General features: G+C 39.6%; 1 protein-coding gene, 1 long non-coding RNA gene and 3 other non-coding genes across 5 annotated transcripts; 3 read left to right on the top strand and 2 right to left on the bottom strand.

Moving 5' to 3' along the window:
- Window positions 1-2,261: 2,261 nt before the first annotated feature.
- Window positions 2,262-8,448, bottom strand: borcs5 (BLOC-1 related complex subunit 5). The gene is made up of 4 exons (XM_038309038.1): window positions 8,000-8,448; window positions 7,710-7,853; window positions 3,801-3,958; window positions 2,262-3,718 (listed from the first exon to the last, which is right to left on the bottom strand). Exons 1-4 carry the CDS (start codon window positions 8,055-8,057, stop codon window positions 3,485-3,487), a joined length of 594 nt encoding a protein of 197 aa, XP_038164966.1. The 5' UTR covers window positions 8,058-8,448; the 3' UTR covers window positions 2,262-3,484.
- Window positions 8,449-10,008: 1,560 nt separating this feature from the next.
- trnaa-agc lies at window positions 10,009-10,081 on the top strand. The gene has a single exon. It is a non-coding gene; the product is annotated as a tRNA-Ala (tRNA).
- A 735-nt stretch (window positions 10,082-10,816) lies between these two features.
- trnaa-agc lies at window positions 10,817-10,889 on the top strand. Its single transcript has one exon. It is a non-coding gene; the product is annotated as a tRNA-Ala (tRNA).
- Window positions 10,890-11,545: 656 nt separating this feature from the next.
- LOC119799222 lies at window positions 11,546-12,919 on the bottom strand. The gene is made up of 3 exons (XR_005282825.1): window positions 12,808-12,919; window positions 11,701-11,720; window positions 11,546-11,617 (listed from the first exon to the last, which is right to left on the bottom strand). It is a non-coding gene; the product is annotated as an uncharacterized LOC119799222 (long non-coding RNA).
- A 4,612-nt stretch (window positions 12,920-17,531) lies between these two features.
- Window positions 17,532-17,604, top strand: trnaa-agc. The gene has a single exon. It is a non-coding gene; the product is annotated as a tRNA-Ala (tRNA).
- The last annotated feature ends 4,537 nt before the right edge of the window (window positions 17,605-22,141 follow it).

The raw sequence follows: 22,141 nt of genomic DNA, 5'->3' as shown, positions 1-22,141 counted from the left end.
ATTGGTTACAAAGTTGAAGCTATGGTGGGGATGGATATTTCAGCAATGATCCAAAACACTGCTCCAAATCTACTCAGGCATTCATGCAGAGCAACAATTACAATGTTGTGGAATGGCAATCCCAATCCCCAGACCTGAATATCATTGAACATCTGTGGGATGATTTGAAGCAGGCCGTCCATGCTTAGCGACCATCAAACTTAACTGAACTGGAAATGTTTCTAAGAGGGTTGTCAAAAGTCCCTTCATCCAGGATCCAGGAAGTCATTAAAGGTGCAGAAAGCGACTAGAGGCTGTTGTTTGTGCAGAAGGATGAACTACCAAATATTAATTTTTCTTTTTTGCTGAGGTGCCAATTTTTTTGCTCCTGTCAAATTTAGTTTTAATGTCTACTGCACATTTTCTGTTAGTCCAATAAATCTCAGTTCAATACTGAAATATTACTGCGTCCATTATTAGATATATCAAACTGAAATGGCTGTAGCAAAAACCCAAATATTTAGAAATACAAATTAATAGGGGTGCCCAAACTTTTTGATATGACTGTACAATTTTCTCTTATGACCCTCGGCCATTTTCAAAGAACCATGGTGAGAAAGGTGAGTTTCAATGACTGTCTGAAACCAAAGCTCACCACAGATATACGCTGGAACGTGTGCATGTGTAGAAAAAGTTAATAATAATAATAGACAAGCACGTCGCACGGCCTCACATAAACATATCACCAGAATGACTGACAATTAGGAGGACCACTTCTTTAGATGATCCACCCGGAAATAAAAGATCATCCTCCATACCTTTAATGTCTCATTTATGGGGAGTTTCGTAAAAGTTTTAAAACAATCCACTGGACTTGGTTTCCAAGGTTTGAAGACGTTTCGCTTCCCCTTCAGGAAGCTTTCTGATTTCAAATGTCTGGATCCGCAGTGAGTTTGAGGCTTTATATGCATCGATGGGGAGAACTGCTACAGTCAAAGTGAGAAAGTTTTACTTGAGCTGATGCGTGTAGCAGCCATTGGGCAGAGCAGCCTCCAACTTAGCAGCTCCAGACACATTTCCACTTGTAGCATGGATACTCCAGCTTCCAAGCAATAATGGGAAACTCTGTCTCCTGAGCTCTCCAGCTGGCTGCTCACCCTGATGTTACTGGATGTTTCCTCCATGGACTGGTGCAAGGCTGATGACTCAGGTTAGATCAGGTGTTCCAGTTGCTTCCATTACCTCTGCTACACAGAAAACATCCAGACTCCTTCTTTATCTTCTTAATGAATGGGTCATTGCCCCATTGGTTATGGTAGACCACAGTTGACCATGTGAGGTCAGAATCAGCAGCTTTCTCAGGTTTCCTCAAATGGCTTCAGGCTTTCTCACTTTGTCTGGTCTTCAGATCAGCTGACAGTGCATAGAAAGGCTCTGGAACTGATCTCTATGATGTACTTTACTTATTTACTGAGATGAGTGCTTCAGTTATATTCTAATTCATTGAATAGGATTATAGCATTATAGGTCATGCAGAAAACAGATTATTTGTCGCCACCTAGAGGAGGAAGTGACACTGAGGAGTTTCAGTTCTACAGTTCTTGCATAAAGAGAAATAACTGATATATTTGTTTTAAAGGCTTGAATTGAAACTAAAATAAGAAAACGGCCAATATTAACAGCATCACACCTTTGGATTTTTATACAGGTGCCACATATTGTCCTACGGTGACCCATTGTCACGTTTTGTCAGTTGGCTCCTGTGACTCAGCTGCTTTTTTTAAAATAAGAGCAATCTTTTCTTTTTTTTAAGGCTACACTTTACTTTCTGAGCAATCATCCTAAAGTTTTAGGGCTCTGCAACTTTGATATATCGGATAAAACTGTGATCAGTTTTAATGACTTGCTGATGGAGCAGCCAAAAGGAATGAATCACACAGAAACTCCACCATTTCTGAAAGGTTTTTGTTTAATTGGGCCTGAATTGTTAGAATTAACTATTGTTCTTGGAACGCACTGTGACTCCACTCCTTTCAGTCCTGTTAGGGAGGATGAGTAAACCCACTGGTTCTAGTTAGATAAAAGATGTTCCATTTGAATCATCTTCAACTAGTTGGTCTCAGCTTTTTTCCTCACATTTCTTTTGTTTTGTATTTTTTGCTTAAATGAAGAGCTCAGCTGATACATAAATCAGTATTTCAATTAACTTAACTTTTAAGTGGGAAAAAAAACATTTAAACCTATTGAGGAGCGGGAGTATCAGTGAAAAAGGAATACAACTATTTCAAATAATAATGCATTTTAATGAGAGCTTAAAACATGGATGGAGATCTTTGTGTTTAATGTTTTATATTTACCTTGGGGTTGATTAAATGTGCAAAAGCATTATCATTATTGCTCCATATAATTCTGAGCGCAAACAACTTCATATAAAACCATTCAAGTTAAATTCAATGAGTTCATTATAAGCAAACATCTGGTTCATGTCCATCATGACGTTCTCAGTTACTATGGAGGGAGTTTCTTTCCATTATCGTTGCAAGCAAAGAACACGCTCTCTAAATGAAAATAAAGTTTGTAAATTAAAATTTAAAAATGCAATCCAGAAAAAAATATTTGTCGAATAAAAAGGTTTTGAAAGTAACTTTGCTGTCTTTTTTAGCTTTTATTTTTTCAATATAATATTTCATATTTTATTTTTTCCAAGTTTATTTTTCAATTTTTTTACTCTTTACAGATTATAGATTTAATTCTTTGAATTTCTGTTGTACATATTGAGTTTTACTAATTGCATTATTTTCTATTTGCATGTTTTACAGATGCCATCCTCTTCACAGCTCTGGACAGGCTTTCCTCTGGAGTGAGGAATGAAGGACAAACAAAACATTGTTATTGGTCTACTGGACGTTAGCAACATTTTCATATGTCAATGTGTGTATTAGTGTTTGCATTGGGCTTGAAGTGAAAACACAGTTTATAAAGAGTAGAATTTGTAAAACTCAATCTGAAAAACAGAACTATAAAATCTGTAACTTTTTCTTTGAAAAAGACAACATCTGAGAAACAGCAAATTTACTCTTAAAACCATTTTTTGATTCAAACGTGAAATTTCTAAATTACCTTTTCTGCTTATTTTATTTTTTTCAAAATGTGTTTTTTCAAATTTCCATTTACAAAAATACGTGTTCTTTGCTTGCAGCAACAAAAATGTAACAAAACTCACTCCATAATCAAGCCCACAACATGAGTTTTCAGGCAGATTGCAGCCCGGATCTGTGAAGCAACATGATCTACAAAGAAAATTAATGTATCTGTTCTTCAGCAGTGCTTTTTTTCCCCCCCAACATGATTTTATGGGGTTTATATCCATGAGGAAGGTTTAAAAACGTCACCATTCCCTTCTGTGCGAAGGAAAGCATCTGGACGCTGCTATGTAATGCTACTAGTTCCATCTGACAATAAAGTAAGTTAAAATGCGAGTCCACGAGGGTTTGATTCCAGCCAGCTACTTGGAGGCCGATTCTCCGTCTGGCCTCATGCTGAACGGCTCCAGGCGCTCGCTCTCTGGCAGCATGTTGTTGAGGCGCTCCATCAGGGGCACCGTCTGGTCTATCCCCATCTGGATGCGGCGCAGGATCATCGACATCTCGTTGACCTTCTGGATCTGCTCGGCGTATTTGGCGTAGCGTTTCTGACGCTCCTGCATTATGCTGAACAGGGCTTCCACCGACAAGTCCATCTGAAAGGATTGGATGAGATTGAAAATATTCTGATGATTCTGACCGTCTGTAAATTCCTCCCCTTCTAAGTGAACTACAAACCTCTTTGATCCTTTTAACCAGAGCGTTCTGGTCAAAGGCCACGGCCTCAGCGCACTGATGCAAGTGGTCCTGGTATCGGATGCAGAGCTGCAGAACCTGGGCGGGGTCCAGCCTCTCCAGACAAACTGTGCTCGGGGACGTCTGACCACTCAGGACTCCTGTGGAGAGAAAAACAAGCAAAAAGTTGTTTTAATCAAAGAGGACCAGAAACATCTAAAGGTGTATGATAGTGTTAATACACCTGCTAAAGTCTTCAGTCACCTTTCAATGGTGCAATGGTTCCATTAGTCTACTGTTTTGTTTGATTTTTTTAATAAATTTGTATTTCTTGTTTCAACAGAGACTTGTGTAACATCTATTATTGTTTCATTTATCATTTAAAGGGAGGAAGAAAAGCAATATCAACAGCTCCTATCAGGGAATAGTTAGCCTGATGCAAAATCATCCACCTTAAAATAAAAATTGGAAGGTCGATCTCTAATCAAGACACCTTCCTATTAATTTGTTCCACTCTCTGCATCTGTTGAAGAGAGCCCGCAGTATGACTCTGCCACCACCATGTTTCACCATACATTCTGTTAATCAGGGAGGGGTTTGGTTGTCATCTTGTGTGTAAACCAAATGTCACATTTTGGTCTGAACTAAACGATTGCAGGGCTTTTCTTTTTTAGAAAGTGGTTTTAATTAATACCACCACTAATTGCTGACCTAATCCTCCTGAGTTGGGACTTTCTCCACCTCCTCCAGAGTAACAGCGGGTCTGTCTCCAGTTTCTCAGATTAAATCTCTGCCCTCAGGTCAATCTACAGTAGCAGCAATTCAAAATGGCCCGTCCCAGTCAAAGTCCAGCCGAAGGGCAGCCAACTTCTATGAAACTCCCAGCAAAATCCCCTCCAACTTCCAGCCACTGGAGTGACCCCCCTCCTTCTCCTAGACGTGCATATTTTTTACTCTGACTCCACACTTTCACTGAATTACAGGGTCTGACCAGGAGATGATGCTTCTCTTTAGATCTTAATGTCCACAAATTATGACACAAAGAACATTTTAGTACAAAGATTAATGTTTGAAAAGGAATTTTAGGGGACCAGCCAAGGGCCTGTTAAAGATAGAGCTTCAAGGTGAAGACACAGAGCCTATCTCTCCGGTTCTTTTTCCTGAAAAGAGATAATTTGTGACAAACTCTTTAAATAACACTTTATAACTTACATGTATTAAATAATCAGGAGACATGACAACAGATTTTGATATAAATGTTAATCTTACTCAGGTCAGAGAAGTTGCTTAGAATTTACAGAATTCAGCTGCTCACCTCTCAGGAAGTGGCCCCGATAAACAGTTAAAGAGGCATTTTATACATCTCCAGTCTGTCACATCATTACATCATTACACCATGCACTTTAGCAGATGAGGAGACATTCACGGCTCCAGCCTTATCAAAATATTACACTTTGTTCTTAGCTGAAGGACACCGCTCTCATTCCATTTCCAAATCTTTCTGTCTTAATTAGATAAACTATTGTGGAAAACATCAGTTCTGACACGCAACAGGCAGCTAATATTGAGGTGTAATAAACTCACACATCATCAATGATAATTATCCTGGTTTGTAGCTGGTCTGTCTGACATAAAGATGACCCCTCTATTAGACATTTATATTTTAGATATTCTTCTGTGATTACATGAAAGAGGGGAGTCCTGAAAGCATTTATTGACCTTGGAGTTAGGATATCAAAGTAAACCGAGTGTGATTTAAAAAGATATGCAACTATTCTCAAGACCTGCCTTAGCCTTTTGAAAGCTGCGTATATATTTAACAAGTATTCTGGCTAATGTGACTAATTTGTATTCGTTTGCCATAGTAAAAATGTAGATTGGGTAAAAACACTGCCAAATTAGATTGGTTGGTTTAGCCAAAAGATACACTATATTGCCAAAAGTATTTGCTCACCCATCCAAATTATTGGAATCAGGTGTTCCAATCACTTCCATGGCCACAGGTGTATAAATTCAAGCACCTAGGCATGCAGACTGTTTTTACAAACATTTGTGAAAGAATGGGTCGCTCTCAGGAGCTCAGTGAATTCCAGCGTGGAACTGTGATAGGATGCCACCTGTGCAACAAATCCAGTCGTGAAATTTCCTCGCTCCTAAATATTCCACAGTCAACTGTCAGCTGTATTATAAGAAAATGGAAGTGTTTGGGAACGACAGCAACTCAGCCACGAAGTGGTAGGCCACGTAAACTGACGGAGCGGGGTCAGCGGATGCTGACGCGCATAGTGCGAAGAGGTCGCCAACTTTCTGCAGAGTCAATCACTACAGACCTCCAAACTTCATGTAGCTCAAGAACAGTGCGCAGAGAGCTTCATGGAATGGGTTTCCATGGGCGAGCAGCTGCATCCAAGCCATACATCACCAAGTGCAATGCAAAGCGTCGGATGCGGTGGTGTAAAGCACGCCGCCACTGGACTCTAGAGCAGTGGAGACGCGTTCTCTGGAGTGACGAATCGCGCTTCTCCATCTGGCAATCTGATGGACGGGTCTGGGTTTGGCGGTTGCCAGGAGAACGGTACTTGTCTGACTGCATTGTGCCAAGTGTAAAGTTTGGTGGAGGGGGGATTATGGTGTGGGGTTGTTTTTCAGGAGCTGGGCTTGGCCCCTTAGTTCCAGTGAAAGGAACTCTGAATGCTTCAGCATACCAAGACATTTTGGACAATTCCATGCTCCCAACTTTGTGGGAACAGTTTGGAGCTGGCCCCTTCCTCTTCCAACATGACTGTGCACCAGTGCACAAAGCAAGGTCCATAAAGACATGGATGACAGAGTCTGGTGTGGATGAACTTGACTGGCCTGCACAGAGTCCTGACCTCAACCCGATAGAACACCTTTGGGATGAATTAGAGCGGAGACTGAGAGCCAGGCCTTCTCGTCCAACATCAGTGTGCGACCTCACAAATGCGCTTCTGGAAGAATGGTCAAAAATTCCCATAAACACACTCCTAAACCTTGTGGACAGCCTTCCCAGAAGAGTTGAAGCTGTTCTAGCTGCAAAGGGTGGACCGACGTCATATTGAACCCTATGGATTAGGAACGGGATGTCACTTAAGCTCATATGTGAGTCAAGGCAGGTGAGCAAATACTTTTGGCAATATAGTGTAGATTGAACACATAACTCCCAACTGGATTAAAACCAAAAACCATGGAAAAGTTATTATGTTTGAATTAAAATGAAGGTCACCATTTATTTTGCTCATCATTGTCCAATTTGCACAAACACTTTCACTGTCTTATTTTACAGTAAAACTGTGTACCTTAAATTATTTTTCTTTTCTAATATACACTATTTTACACACCGATCATTAACAATTTAATGTTTGTATTTTATTACATTTATTTTGTCATAATATATAAAGAAAAAAAAACTGAAAATGTTAGAACTGTAAATTTACAGTCTGTTGTTTATATTACTGTTTTTATATATTGTTTACTATTTTTTCAAGGCTGCACTATTGAAAAAATGAAATTGTCCAGAGCTGTTCTAAATTAAATTTAATTTTGTTTTACACATGTGTAAACACAATGACAAATAAATATGTCTAAGTCTAATTTCAAAGAAACTTAAATGGGAAAAGTATTTGCAAAAAAATCACAGATTTTATTTCCAACTGTAGTTCTGCAGTCCACCAATAGGGGGAGAGATTTCCCCATGAGGCTTCATGAACTGTGGGGATCGTAAAAGGAATTTGACCAAACGGGTCAATAATGCCTCATGAGGCTTCATCTCCCCATCACTAATTTTAACCAATCCCTCCTCTGAAACTGTCTCTGGACATATATTTTCTTAAAGATACTCAAAACTGGGTGGTTAATCCGAGTTTATTGTGAGGTAACCAGCGGGCAGCCTACCTTTCAGAAGTGGTTGAAATGTCGGGATCTCTTGGAGCTTGATCACATCGGGATCATTGTGGATATTTCTCATGGACTGAGTCCCCTGCGCCACAACCACTATGTCATCCATCTTCGCCTTGTGCCGCGCCGGAGAAGGCACCGCTAAAATGATAGAAAATCCACCAACATGACTCATTTAGAAGGACAAACGAGATAAATAGATCGATTTTTACTGATTGTTATGCTTCACTGTGAAAGTTGTTTTTGGTTTGGTTCTTAAAACATGCTGGAACTGATGGGGATCTCACCAGATGAGCTGTAATCGGTGTGTTTATGTTCCGCATCTCCGCTCTGCTCGTTACCCATGTTGCTAATAGCAGACTACCAGCCCTTTCTTTCAAATTAAATCACCCCTCCGGAGACCACAACACGAAATATAGATTATAAAAAGCCAGAGTGGATCAAAGCGTTACAAGTTTTTAAATACACTCGAACTACAAAAGAATAACAGCTCCATCCTGCTCCGGTTCCTCTTGAATGTACCAGAAGCAGGTAGTCTGTTAACTGCGGGGCTTCCTACGGAAGCTCAGTCGCAGCGGATAATAAAGATGCTTCTTCTGATATTAATAAACCTTAATTGCAATATGATTTTTTTGTTTTGTTTAGAAGATCAAAAACAAAAGACTTGAACTGCTGATGTTACTTTCACTTCCGTAAATACCAAGCTCGGAGGAACGGTTTGACTCGTTACCGCCCCCTGCCGCTGAGGATGTTTCATCCTCTTCTTCTTTGTTAGATTCTTCTTCTTCTATGGTTTTTTTATGGCAGTTTACAGACTATGCATATGTGTATTACCGCCATCAACTGGACGGAGATGTTTTTCTGGGAAAAAAATCCTATATATCTTCAAATCTTAAGAAAATAACTAAATTAAATACATACTTATACACTCACACACACATAAATACTAAATCCTTTTATCTAATTTTGTGTCTTGTAAATACTTAATAAGTGCATTAACTATATCATGTGATTGATGCTTCCATAAGTTAACCATATTTACTGTACTCCCCATTACCCTTTCCAGTTCTTTCCTCTCTTTTATATTTTCTACAATAAATTAACACATATTCTACTCCTTCTGTTTCCCAACAATAAGAATAATCACCTGATGGATGTTTCCCTATCATTTTTAAACCACTATTTAAACTAGTATGCCCATGTTGACCCATACTTCCTCTCTCATACTCATTATACTATAATTTCTTATGATTACCTCCTTCTGTATTTCATGTAAATGCCTTCGTCTTTCTTCTAAATTCCATCTCTCCTGCCATTTATTATTTTTTTTATCTTTAATACTTACTTTTATTTCTGCTCTACTTAATGGGACATCATATTCAATTTCTCTTGCTTTAACTGCTTCTTTAGCCAACTGATCTACTTTTTCATTACCTACAATTCCTTTTTGTGCTGGAACCCATGTGAATTGAATACTTATTTTTTGTTGTTTTATACCATATAACAAATAACTAACTTCATCTAAAAGATCTTGACAGGTTTCAGATTGTCCACTTATAATACTTCTTAAGCAAGACATTGAATTTGAACAGATAACTACGTAACACCCATTGCAATGCCAAAATAAATAAAATAATTGCCAACATTTCTGCTGAAAAAAATCTTTGTTAGATTGGCGGGGTGCGAACAACTTATAAGTGCATACCGCCACCTACTGTACATGAGTGTGTAGCTCTATTGTTCCACCTACTATTAATCTATTTTTTATTTAAGTGTTATGTAAAAATAAAAACAATGCTTTATTAATAACCAAATATTCTTTCCCATCTCCATCTGTCCCTAAAATTCCTTTAATACTCCATTCTCTCCCTTTTTCCATAATTACTTTTCTCATCTTCTCTCTTTGAATTGCATATTTAATGCAATCAATCAAAACATGATCTACATTTTCTTTTTTATTTCACAACCCTCATATATATCATTATTTCTCTTTCCTAGTACAAACAAAAAACTAATTCAAGTAGGTATGTCCAGTTCTCACTCTAGTATGAATTATCTACAAGAGGAAAACAGAGGAACCAACTGGCACAAAACAACGTCAGAGATGAGTGGAGAGGTCTGAATAACATCTCCAGCTTTGGGCAGAGGAACACCACCAGCAGGGCTGCAGGGACATCAAGTCTGCTGACGGGCTTAACAGGTTTTTAACACAGTTTGACCCCCCTCATACCACCCCCCGCCCTCTCCTCCACTCTTTACAGTCTGCAATGCCGACTAGGCAAGAAAAGGCTCAACAGGGGGATTAGCTCAGATGGTAGAGCGCTCGCTTAGCATGCGAGAGGTAGCGGGATCGATGCCCGCATCCTCCAGTTCTTTATTTTCTACGGTTACTTTGACTCTTTTCTTTGGATTTGGGCGAATCTTTAAAAATAAGCTGTAATAAACCACTAATATAGAATAAATATACACACAATATTACATGTATAAAATACTTAAAGTTGAAATGAGCAAATTATGGAAACGCTCCCGATGTCTTCAACCCCCAGGACACATAGACCTACCCTCCCCCTCACCACCACTCCCACCAACCCTCCACCCACTCACACCCTCTGCCATGCCTCCCTCCCCCCTCACAGTCACAGCGATGCAGTTGAGAGGCCAGCTGAAGGGACTTAGACAGAGGAAAGCCTCTGCACCAGACGGGATTCCTCCAAGCTGATGTAACGAGTACATTTCTCCACTGTGAGATCAATAAAGTCAATCAATCAATCAGCTGACTGAAAATAACCTCCAGCTTCTGTGTCTGAGTTTATTTACTGCCTGTCAAAACCGGCCATTATTTCTATTGTTATCAGCTGCCCTGGAGCTTCCTTCTTTTACGTCAGTGACCAATCCCACCCGTTCCCCACCTACAGTCAGCCAATCAGGTGATTGTTGTTAGTTCACAGTGAGTAACACTGCAGAGTTGCTAACTCAAGTGTGAGGCCTTGGTAAGGTGTCTCTGCTGTGGTCAAAAAACTGTCTTTAGAGGTTGCAAGAACACATCTGTCATCGATGCACGGGACAAGGAATAAGTTCTCCTTTTTTCAAAAAATGGCTCAACAGGGGGATTAGCTCAGATGGTAGAGCGCTCGCTTAGCATGCGAGAGGTAGCGGGATCGATGCCCGCATCCTCCAGTTTTCCTTTTCTTTGGATTTGGGGGCATCTTTAAAGATAAGCTGTAATAAACCATTACTATAGAATACATAACATATGGTAGTGTATATGTATAATATTACATGTATAAAATACTACTAAAATATTACATGTATACAATACTAAAATATTACATGTATAAAATACTTGAGATGAGCAAATTATGGAAACCTGCTGATGAGATCATATTGGTTTCTGAAAGCTGCCGCAGCTTTTACATTTTTCTACACTATTACAGCTAAAATGTTTTAATGTTGTCATTTATTATATTCAAGAAGAAGAGTTTCCTCCAGATGTCTTATATCCTGAAATGTAAGCAAACTCTAACTGTAAGGAAGAGGACATCAGGGCAACTGAAGTTAAAGACAGTGAAGAAGATGTAGCACATAGAGCCACCACCAGGGGGAGCACTGCTCTTACAAATGTCAGTCCTGCAAATGAAGCCAGAGTTCAAATCCCAGCCAGGGGAGCCTCTGCAGCTGCAGCAGGGGTGAAGCTAGACGTGAGAGGATTTCAGTAAGAAGTTGGCCTGAGTCTGGCTGTCTGATGCAGAACAAGTTTAATGCTGTAGTTACAGGACCAAGAAACATGAAAACAAGACATTGTGTATAAAAAATATTGAACTACAATTTCTCACCAGCTTCTTGTTCCATCTCTGTCTCCTCATTCTGGCCTGTTCCTCCGTCTCTGCTGTCTCTTCCTGTTTTTGCTGCATTCACACATAAACCAGAACAAATTACTATTATCCAGTGTTATATGATACCATTGAACTGTTTCTAGTTGTTCTCTCACCTGAGCTGTTCTACTGCCTTCTGAAAAAGGACAAAAAAAAAGTATGTTTGTTTCTAAATTAAGTAGGACTGGAATAAGTTATAATAGGTTTAACAATAGAATACATTACAAGTTGTTTATATATATATATTTTTTATTATTTATTAACAATGTTGGTATAGTTACTGCTCTACATCTGTTGCTCTGTCGGCTAAATGCATGTTTTAGAGTCTCTATACTCCAGTTACTGATTAATTATTTACTAAATTAGTGGATGTTTACTTTAATAATCAATTAATCACAATTAATCTGATTAATATTCAGCCCTAGTACAAACCAAGGAAAACAAACCAAAAAAGTTTGGTCTATTTTAGGAAAAGTGGTGCAGTGAGAGAGAAACCAGTGTTTTATTAACAGAAATACCAGCATTTGAAAAGCAAAGGGGATCAAATCTCCCACCTGGGATTTAATTATGAAACTTATTTATTTTATTTTTTTTTTATCTCTGAACGCTTTTGATAAAATAATGCTAATGCAACCACCAGAGCTGCATGCGAGGGGATCCACGGCGCAGTGACCAAGCTGCAATCAAAGCCTCCCCGCTCTCTCCTGCTCATAAGTGGAGATTTCAATCAAGCCTCCCTCCGTTCCACCGTCCCTACGCTCACCCAGTACGTCACACCTTGTCTACCTGCTCCCCCACTACATACCAGTGGTGAGAAGCACAACATTGCAGAAGTAGTCAGTGAAAGTTTGGTCAGATGAGGCCACTGAGAAATTGAGGATCGTTTCAGAACCACAGGGTGTTCCAAAGCTTTCATAGTAACGACATCAACAGCCGGACTGAAAGTATCACTGACTACATGACCTTCTGTGTGTAGAGAGCACTGTGCCCACAAGACGACTACAGAGCTTTCCAAACATCAATCCCTGGGTGACTCCTGAGCTGAAAGTCCTCGTGAACCAGAAAAAAAGGCCTTTCAACTCAGGGGACAGAGAAGAGCAGCGGAGAGTCTAGCAAGAGCTCCAATGGAGGATCAGGGCAGCAGAGAAGGACTACAAGAGGAAAACAGAGGAACAACTAGCACAAAACAACGTCAGAGATGAGTGGAGGGGTCTGAAGAACACCTCCAGCTTTGGGCAGAGGAACACCACCAGCAGGGCTGCAGGGACATCAAGTTTGCTGACGAGCTTAACAGGTTTTTAACACAGTTTGACCCCCCTCACACCACCCCCCTCCCTCTCCTCAACTCTCAGCATGTCTCCTACCCCCACAACACAGAGACCCACCCTATATATGGCTCAACTGGGGGACCCTCCCCCTCACCGCCACTCTCACCAACCCCCCACCCACTCACACCCTCTGCCATGCCTCCCTGCCCCCTCAGTCACAGCGATGCAGTTGAGAGGCCAGCTGAAGGGACTTAGACAGAGAAAGCCTCTGGACCAGACGGGATTCCTCCAAGCTGATGTAACGACTAAATTTCTCCACTGTGAGATCAATAAAGTCAATCAATCAATCAGCTGACTGAAAATAACCTCCAGCTTCTGTGTCTGAGTTTGTTTACTGCCTGTCACAACGGCCCATTATTTCTATCGGTCTTTGTCAGACACGTGACTGACACGCCCCCTAGCGCCATTTTTGTGGTGAGCGGAAGAAAAACAAAACAGCAGAAAACAAGAGGAGAGCGCTGCCAGCAGTGAGGATTATCAGTTAAATGGAAAAGAACAAGAAAACTGAACGGATACCCTACCCAGACAAACTTTCTAAAGCTGCTAGGGAACGATATTATATATTATTATTACAGTGACAAGGCAGATGTTGTGGGCAGTTGCACAGATAGCTGCAGTTATTAGAGCAGTTTGTGCTGCTCATCAGACTGAATGAAAAAACTTGTCATAATTTTTGCACATTGATAAGTTGCACACTGTATTTGCTGTTCACTTTATCCAGGCCTGTTTTCACTGGGATCTGCAGTCTTCTTTACAGATATCACCTGTTAGGTCATATCTCTAAGGAAGACCACAGTGAAAACAAGGCCAGGGAAAATGAAAATCTTCTAATTTAATCTAAAGAGCAATCTGCTATATACGAGGGAGGAAGACAAAGTACAACATTTGAAGCTTTGCACTGTTCTGCATTATTTATGTATTTGAGATTTTGTATTGCATTTTCATAAATCCTCTGCTTGATTGAAAAGATAATAACAACACTTGTTTCAAATTTCAAATCCACTCTTTATTGTACACACATTTTTACAACTTCAGAAAACATTAATATTTGAAGTGATGGTGAAACTTATATTTGTTTTGCTGTTATTTTTCAAAAGTAACTTTAAGAAAAGCAAAATTCTATTTGTGTGAAAAGAAGAATAAAAAAAGAAGAATAAAGTTGAAACAGTACTTGATCTGGCATTCATTTATTAGCTGGTTTCTCTGTGAAAATTTCAAAACAGTCAATAATCACTGTGACCCTATGTCCAAAGGCCTCCACAAACTGATGAGGCATAATTTTGTGCAAGGTGTCTCTATCTGGCCACACAATTGCACGCTTTAGATTTGCATATAAAAATGACACCATTTCATTGAATGTTCTGTACACAGTCTTTGGTGAAACACGGAAGAGATAGCAAGGTGTTTTGAGGGCAGATCCAATCTCAGACGCATGAAGGTTAACAGAGCATTTGAAATGGACTGAGAATTTTATTTTGAGCAGACATGAGAGGCAGCAGAAAATTAAACAAAGCCATAAAGGTTGCCAAGTTTGGTAGACCCGTATAGTACTGGACTTTTTCATTACTGTCTCCAAAGAAGCAATCAGAGATCCGCAGCTCATCAAGTTCACGCTGCAGCTCTCTGTTTTCTTCCAAAAGACGGTTCATCTCTGCACACCTGAGCACACACAGGTTACATTCTGTCTGTCCTTCCTGACGACCACCTTCTGTGTCATCCTTGGTGTTTGGCCGGCCAACGTTTTCAGCAGCCTTCTGCGTGTCGGTCTGTTGCTGGTTAGGGTTCTCTGTCGCCTCATGTGTAACTTCATCCTGTCGCTGAAGGATTTCATCAGCCTGATGGAGCCCCGTTTCAGTTGCTTGCAGGGCATTCTTTTTCAGCTGTTCCCGATAACCACGTCTTAAAGAGCGTTCTGTGTCTGTTGGTCTGATGTCAGTGTGGCCCAGATGCAGGGATGGAGCCCAGTCTGGGTCAGTCTCCATCATCTCATATGCGGGTTGACCTGCAAAGTAGATGAAAGGTTGAGTGTTTTACACGTCTATTCAAAACACTATACACTGCATGTTATTTAATGAGACCAGCAGGATTTACAAACCTTTATATTTCTCCTTCCCATTAAGGCTGTGAATGAGCTACAGCCATGAAAGTTACCCTAATCGGAGACAAAGGATAGCTGTCGCTTAGACTGAAAGACTTTTTTAGATACCATTTACGGTTTGTCTTCAGCACTCGTTTGTTTGGAGCTGATATTCCCATTCAAAAAAGCCTGAGAGGAAAGGAACGAAAGTGAAGCGCGTTTCTCTCTCTCACTGACAGGCTCGTTAAGCGTTGTCAAGGTAACCGAGCTTCAAAGGGATTTTACCTCTGCCACTTTAAACAGCACATTTTAATCTAATGGAGGGAGACAACACTGATTTAACATTGGGAAATGGATAACATATGACTACTGGCTATGACCCTTCCCTTCACACGCAACCCTGATAGACTTTCAAAATAAGACTCCGGGGACCCTTCAAAATAAAAGCCTCTTTATCATACTCTTATTTTTTTTACAGCATATGTCTCAACATTATCACCCAAACTCAACCTAACCGAAAATTAGACTCCACGGGGCTTTTCAAAATGTGCCTAATGTCAAATTTCAAAATAAAAGCCTCCCATTGCCACTTCATCTATTGAACTAAAAACAGGTAAAAGTAGCAATTCAATTATTGCAAATTCATGAAGTATCATTGCTGGGTCTGACCCTTTTCTCAACACACAACCCTGCTAGACTTTCACAGTAAGACTCCAGTGACCCTACAAAATAAAAGCCTCTATGTTATACTCGTGCATTACTTGATGCAAATGGCTCAGCATTATGACCCAAACTCTACCATCTTGATTCTATTAGACTCTAGGGAACTTTTCAAAACATATCCCAGAGCGAATTTCACAATAAAAGTCTCCCATTTATGTTCTGATACAGCATGTATTCACCCAATAACATGGAAAACCAGTGATTTCACATTTAGAAATGGATTCTATATCACTGCTGGGGATGACCCTTCCCTCGACACACATCCATGATAGACTTTTGAAATAAGACTAAAGGGACTCTACAAGATAAAAGCCTCTTCCTTGCACACACTCATTCATTGTGCCGTATGGCTCGTAGCTATGACCCAAAGTCAACCAATTTCTTCAAATTACACTACCAAGGCCTGTTGACCACACACCTCAGTGCACATTTCTTAATAAGGCTTTAAGATTTACACTGTAATAAAGCATCTGCTAACCTCGTAATATGCAGCCTAAGCCTGCCAATGGTGCTTTCATCAACACAGTGGCTCGTAACATGCAGGTTCGTTTTTTTTGGTAAATTCAGCTCCTCAAGTTTTATTAACTCTCTTTCTATAAGCTTCTCTTTGTCCTTCCTCTGCTTCTCATGGTCAGTGTTAAACATAGGTTTGTAGATTTTCAGTCCTCTAAGGATGACACTGTTTTCTTTATGTTGATCAACCAACACATTTTAAATAATTTCAAATTGTTTTGCCAAGTCTTGACATTTCCACATATGATTTCAAAATTTTGATACTTATTCAATACCATCTTCCTCAACATTTTACTTCCCATCCTTAAGCTACTACTTTTTTCTTCAACCAGATAAGATTCAAGTTTTTCTATTTGAATTTCTTTTCTAATTCAGCTAATTTAATACTTTTCAGCCTATGTTGTGAACTTTGGCTTCATTCTGCTCTCTCTCTGAACAGGAATTAAGCTTTTCTGTTTGCTGCTAAATTATAACACGCCTGACATGTTTCTGGAAAGTAGGTGGCCCCCCTTCAAGATTTCTTTAGAACTTTTTCTAGAAACTTGGGAGACATTACATTAAGACGCTTCCAGTGATTTTTTTATGTCATATATGGTTTGGCTGTGAAGCTTTTAAGATGAGTCTGTTTCTGCCATTTTACTGCCAGATGATTCTACCCTACAAAATCTTCAGATGATTCAATTGTTTTCTGCAGTTTTAAGTTTCTGATTACTTCCTTTCACATTTTCATATGTTCCTCAGCTAATTTGTGCTTCTTTTCCTTCTCGCAGTTTCTTTCGCTAATTTTTATTATTTCGTTCAGCAAAAAAAGCATTCCCACTTTGCTGTTTCTGCGAAACAGCTTTTTCTAGTTTCTGTTTAGAATTACTATTGCATCCTTTGACGCAGCACCAGTGTCCCATTATTTCCAAAGAAGCAACTAGAACACGTCTGCTCTATGTTAGTTTTCTTTTGTTTGTTGCTGCTGTCTCTTCACCACAGAAATGGCGCTAACTACCCTAAATGAATTGCGCTTTTGCGGAAGTGACGTACACTGTCACAGACCGATTGTTATCAGCTGCCCTGGAGCTTCCTTCTTTTACGTCAGTGACCAATCCCACCCGTTCCCCGCCTACAGTCAGCCAATCAGGTGATTGTTGTAAGTTCACAGTGAGTAACACTGCAGAGTTGCTAACTCAAGTGTGAGGCCTTGGTAAGGTGTCTCTGCTGTTGTCAAAAAACTGTCTTTAGAGGTTGTAAGAACACATCTGTCATTGATGCACGGGACAAGGAATAAGTTCTCCTTTTTTCAAGAACTGGCTCAACAGGGGGATTAGCTCAGATGGTAGAGCGCTCGCTTAGCATGCGAGAGGTAGCGGGATCGATGCCCGCATCCTCCAGTTTTCCTTTTCTACGGTTAATTTGACCCTTTTCTTTGGATTTGGGGGCATCTTTAAAGATAAGCTGTGATAAACCATTACTATAGAATACATAACATACAGTAGTGTATATGTATAATGTTACATGTATAAAATACTTAAACTTGAGATGATCAAATTATGGAAACCTACTGATTAGGACATGTTGGTTTCTGAAAGCTGCCGCAGCTTTTACATTTTCTACACTATTACAGCTAAAATGTTTTATTGTTGTCATTTATTATATTTCAAATAGAAGAGTTTCCTCCAGATGTCTTATGTCCTGAAATGTAAGCAAACTCTAACTGTAAGGAAGAGGACATCAGGGCCACTGAAGTTAAAGACGGTGAAGAAGATGTAGCACGTAGAGTCACCACCAGGGGGAGCACTGCTCTTACAAATGTTAGTCCTGAAAATGAAGCCAGAGTTCAAATCCCAGCCAGGGGAGCCTCTGCAGCTGCAGCAGGGGCGAAGCTAGACATGAGATGATTTCAGTAAGAAGTTGGCCTGAGTCTGGCTGTCTGATGCAGAACAAGTTTAATGCTGTAGTTACAGGACCCAGAAACATGAAAACAAGACATTGTGTATAAAAAATATTAAACTACATTTCTCATCAGCTTCTTGTTCCATCTCTGTCTCCTCATTCTGGCCTGTTCCTCCGTCTCTGCTGTCTCTTCCTGTTTTTGCTGCATTCACACATAAACCAGAACAAATTACTATTATCCAGTGTTATATGATACCATTGAACTGTTTCTAGTTGTTCTCTCACCTGATCTGTTCTACTGCCTTCTGAAAAGGACCAAAAAAGTACATTTGTTTCTAAATTAAGCAGGACTGGAATTAATTATAAAAGGTTTAACACTAGAATACATCACAATACCCCAAAAACCACATAATGGGATTATTTCTAAACTCCTACCTTCAGCAGTTCAAGAGTGTCAGATATACAATAAATTTGTTCTAATCATATATCTATTTATTTTTTTATCATATGTACAAACTAGGGCTGCAAACAACAATTATTTTTATAACTGGTTAATCTGAAAGTTTTTTTTTAAATCAATAACTGGAAAATAAACTCTTCCTTAAAGATTTTTACAGAATTAAATCAGGTGAAAATAAAACATTTCCGCTTTAAGAGTTCTGCTTAGAGCATATTGACAGATGAAAATGTTGTTGCTGTTGTTTTTTTTAATCTTAAATGCAATTATATATATACACTCACCGGTCACTTTATTAGGTACACCTGTCCAACTGCTCGTTAACACTTAATTTCTAAGCAGCCAATCACATGGCGGCAACTCAGTGCATTTAGGCATGTAGACATTGTCAAGACAATCTCCTGCAGTTCAAACCAAGCATCAGTATGGGGAAGAAAGGTGATTTGAGTGACTTTGAACGTGGCATGATTGTTGGTGCCAGAAGGGCTGGTCTGAGTATTTCAGAAACTGCTGATCTACTGGGATTTTCACGCACAACCATCTCTAGGGTTTACAGAGAATGGTCCGAAAAAGAAAAAACATCCAGTGAGCGGCAGTTCTGTGGGCGGAAATGCCTTGTTGATGCCAGAGGTAAGAGGAGAATGGCCAGACTGGTTCGAGCTGATAGAAGGGCAACAGTGACTCAAATAACCACCCGTTACAACCAAGGTGGGCAGAAGAGCATCTCTCAACGCACAGTACGTCGAACTTTGAGGCAGATGGGCTACAGCAGCAGAAGACCACACCGGGTGCCACTCCCTTCAGCTAAGAACAGGAAACTGAGGCTACAATTTGCACAAGCTCATCGAAATTGGACAATAGAAGATTGGAAAAACGTTGCCTGGTCTGATAAGTCTCGATTTCTGCTGCGACATTCGGATGGTAGGGTCAGAATTTGGCTTCTACAACATGAAAGCATGGATCCATCCTGCCTTGTATCAACGGTTCAGGCTGGTGGTGGTGGTGTCATGGTGTGGGGAATATTTTCTTGGCACTCTTTGGGCCCCTTGGTACCAATTGAGCATCGTTGCAACGCCACAGCCTACCTGAGTATTGTTGCTGACCATGTCCATCCCTTTATGATCACAATGTACCCAACTTCTGATGGCTACTTTTAGCAGGATAATGCGCCATGTCATAAAGCTGGAATCATCTCAGACTGGTTTCTTGAACATGACAATGAGTTCACTGTACTCAAATGGCCTCCACAGTCACCAGATCTCAATCCAATAGAGCATCTTTGGGATGTGGTGGAACGGGAGATTCGTTTCATGGATGTGCAGCCGACAAATCTGCGGCAACTGTGTGATGCCATCATGTCAATATGGACCAAACTCCCTGAGGAATGCTTCCAGCACCTTGTTGAATCTATGCCACGAAGAATTGAGGCAGTTCTGAAGGCAAAAGGGGGTCCAACCCGTTACTAGCATGGGGTACCTAATAAAGTGGCCGGTGAGTGTATATAGATATATCTACAAACTTGAATCATGGAACTGTGCTTACAGCTCCTTATTTCATGTAAACTAATAACTTGTGTACATGATACTTGTTGATGGCATTAAAATTATTTCTATTAGCATTAAATTAGAGTTCCTCATTCCTGTATAAACCCTGTGAACGTTAAATTTAATATGACATATTAAAAAAAATCCCCATCACCATCCAGCAGATGTTCAGTTTCTGCCCAAATATTTTCTTTCTGTGGGTTTTTGTAACAGGGATAAACACGATCAAACATAGTTTCTATGAACTCTGTTCTCTGCTTCCAAACTCATCATCTCTTTATCCATTCCTGCAATAAGAATTTTCTTTTAAAGTTGTGAGATGCGCTCTAGAATCTCACAACTTCTTCCTGGTCTGTTGAAGCACCAATAGTCTGCATCCAATTATTTAATTAATTGCTCTTAGTTTTTTGGATATATACGAAATATGCTCTAATTTCTAGTTACCGATCTGTTTTTACTATAATTTAATTTGACAAACCGGGTCTTCTGTACATTCTTTTTCCTGTTTGGTGCGATTGCAATTGTGGGTCTTGATCTGGACTGACCCGAGCGGAGCCAAAAAGAGCTCAGCTCAGTATTTTTAACTAAAATATATTTTTTAACTAAAATATTGGTACGTACATTATTTATATACAGAAACCGTAGCCACCGCTTTAGTATTCTTGTCTTTCATATCTGTGCCATTTTTCTCATTTGATCTTTTATGTTTGGTAGCCATCAGATCAATGACTGTCACTTGATTAAAGGAGAAGTTCGGTTTTTTACACTTTAAGCCCATTTTCTGTAGTGTCCAGGATGAAATCGAATGATCGACACCAAAAGTTTGACAATTGGTCCTGTCTCTGCTTTTTGGCTCATTTAGAATCCACCCCTGGCTGCTTTAGAATGGCTTGCATAGAGCATGTCCGATAATGTCCTTAAAACAACCTTAAACGTTCTTTTTTTAAAATATGCTACTCACCGGGTCGTCAGCGCTGTTCAATGACGTTCCAAAAAAAGTTTCGTGAAGAAAAAACGTTCCTGTAGTGTTTTATTTAGCATTTTGTAAATCCCATTGAGTTCTGTTGGAATAGTCAATATTCCCCTGCCACCAGAAACGGAAATGGGGCCTGTTTACACAGTTGTAGTCTTTTCGCTTCACTCTGTATACTCCGACGTCGAGAATCAAGAATCCACCTTTCGTATTCCATTTTCAGAGTTTTTTAAAGTGTTTAACAGAGACGTTAGCACCTCGACGTCGAAGTACACAGAGTGAAGCGAAAAGACTACAACTGCGTAAACAGGCCCCATTTCCGTTTCCGGTGGCAGGGGAATATTGACTATTCCTACAGAACTCAATGGGATTTACAAAATGCTAAATAAAACACTACAGGAAAGTTTTTTCTTCACGAAACTTTTTTTGGAACGTCATTGAACAGCGCTGACGACCCGGTGAGTAGCATATTTTAAAAAAAGAACTTTTAAGGTTGTTTTAAGGACATTATCGGACATGCTCTATGCAAGCCATTCTAAAGCAGCCAGGGGGTGATTCTAAATGAGCCAAAAAAGCAGAGACAGGAGCAATTGTCAAACTTTTGGTGTCGATCATTCGATTTCCTCCTGGACACTACAGAAAATGGGCTTAAAGTGTAAAAAAACGAACTTCTCCTTTAACTGTTTTTTTACAAGCCATTGACAATGATAATCATTGTGTTGGTTAATATGTTTGGGGATAAGTATATTAGTCATAAATGTTGTCTTTTAATCTATCTTAAATAAAGACAAGATGATCTGAGAGAAAAAAAAAAAATATATATATATATAATTATTAACAATGTTGGTATAGTTACTGCTCTACATCTGTTGCTCTGTCAGCTAAATGCATGTTTTAAAGTCTCTATACTTCAGTTAATGATTATTTATTTACTAAATTAGTGGATGTTTACTTCAAATATTGATTAATCACAATTATGCTTATTAATATTCAGCTCTAGTACAAACCAAGGAAAACAAACCAAAAAAAAGTTGGGTCTATTTTAGGAAAAGTGGTCCAGT

The sequence above is a fragment of the Cyprinodon tularosa genome, unplaced genomic scaffold (assembly GCF_016077235.1).
Source record: "Cyprinodon tularosa strain WSP-4 unplaced genomic scaffold, ASM1607723v1 ctg654, whole genome shotgun sequence".
NCBI classification, from domain to species: domain Eukaryota; kingdom Metazoa; phylum Chordata; class Actinopteri; order Cyprinodontiformes; family Cyprinodontidae; genus Cyprinodon; species Cyprinodon tularosa.
This window is presented reverse-complemented; position numbering and strand designations above follow the sequence as displayed.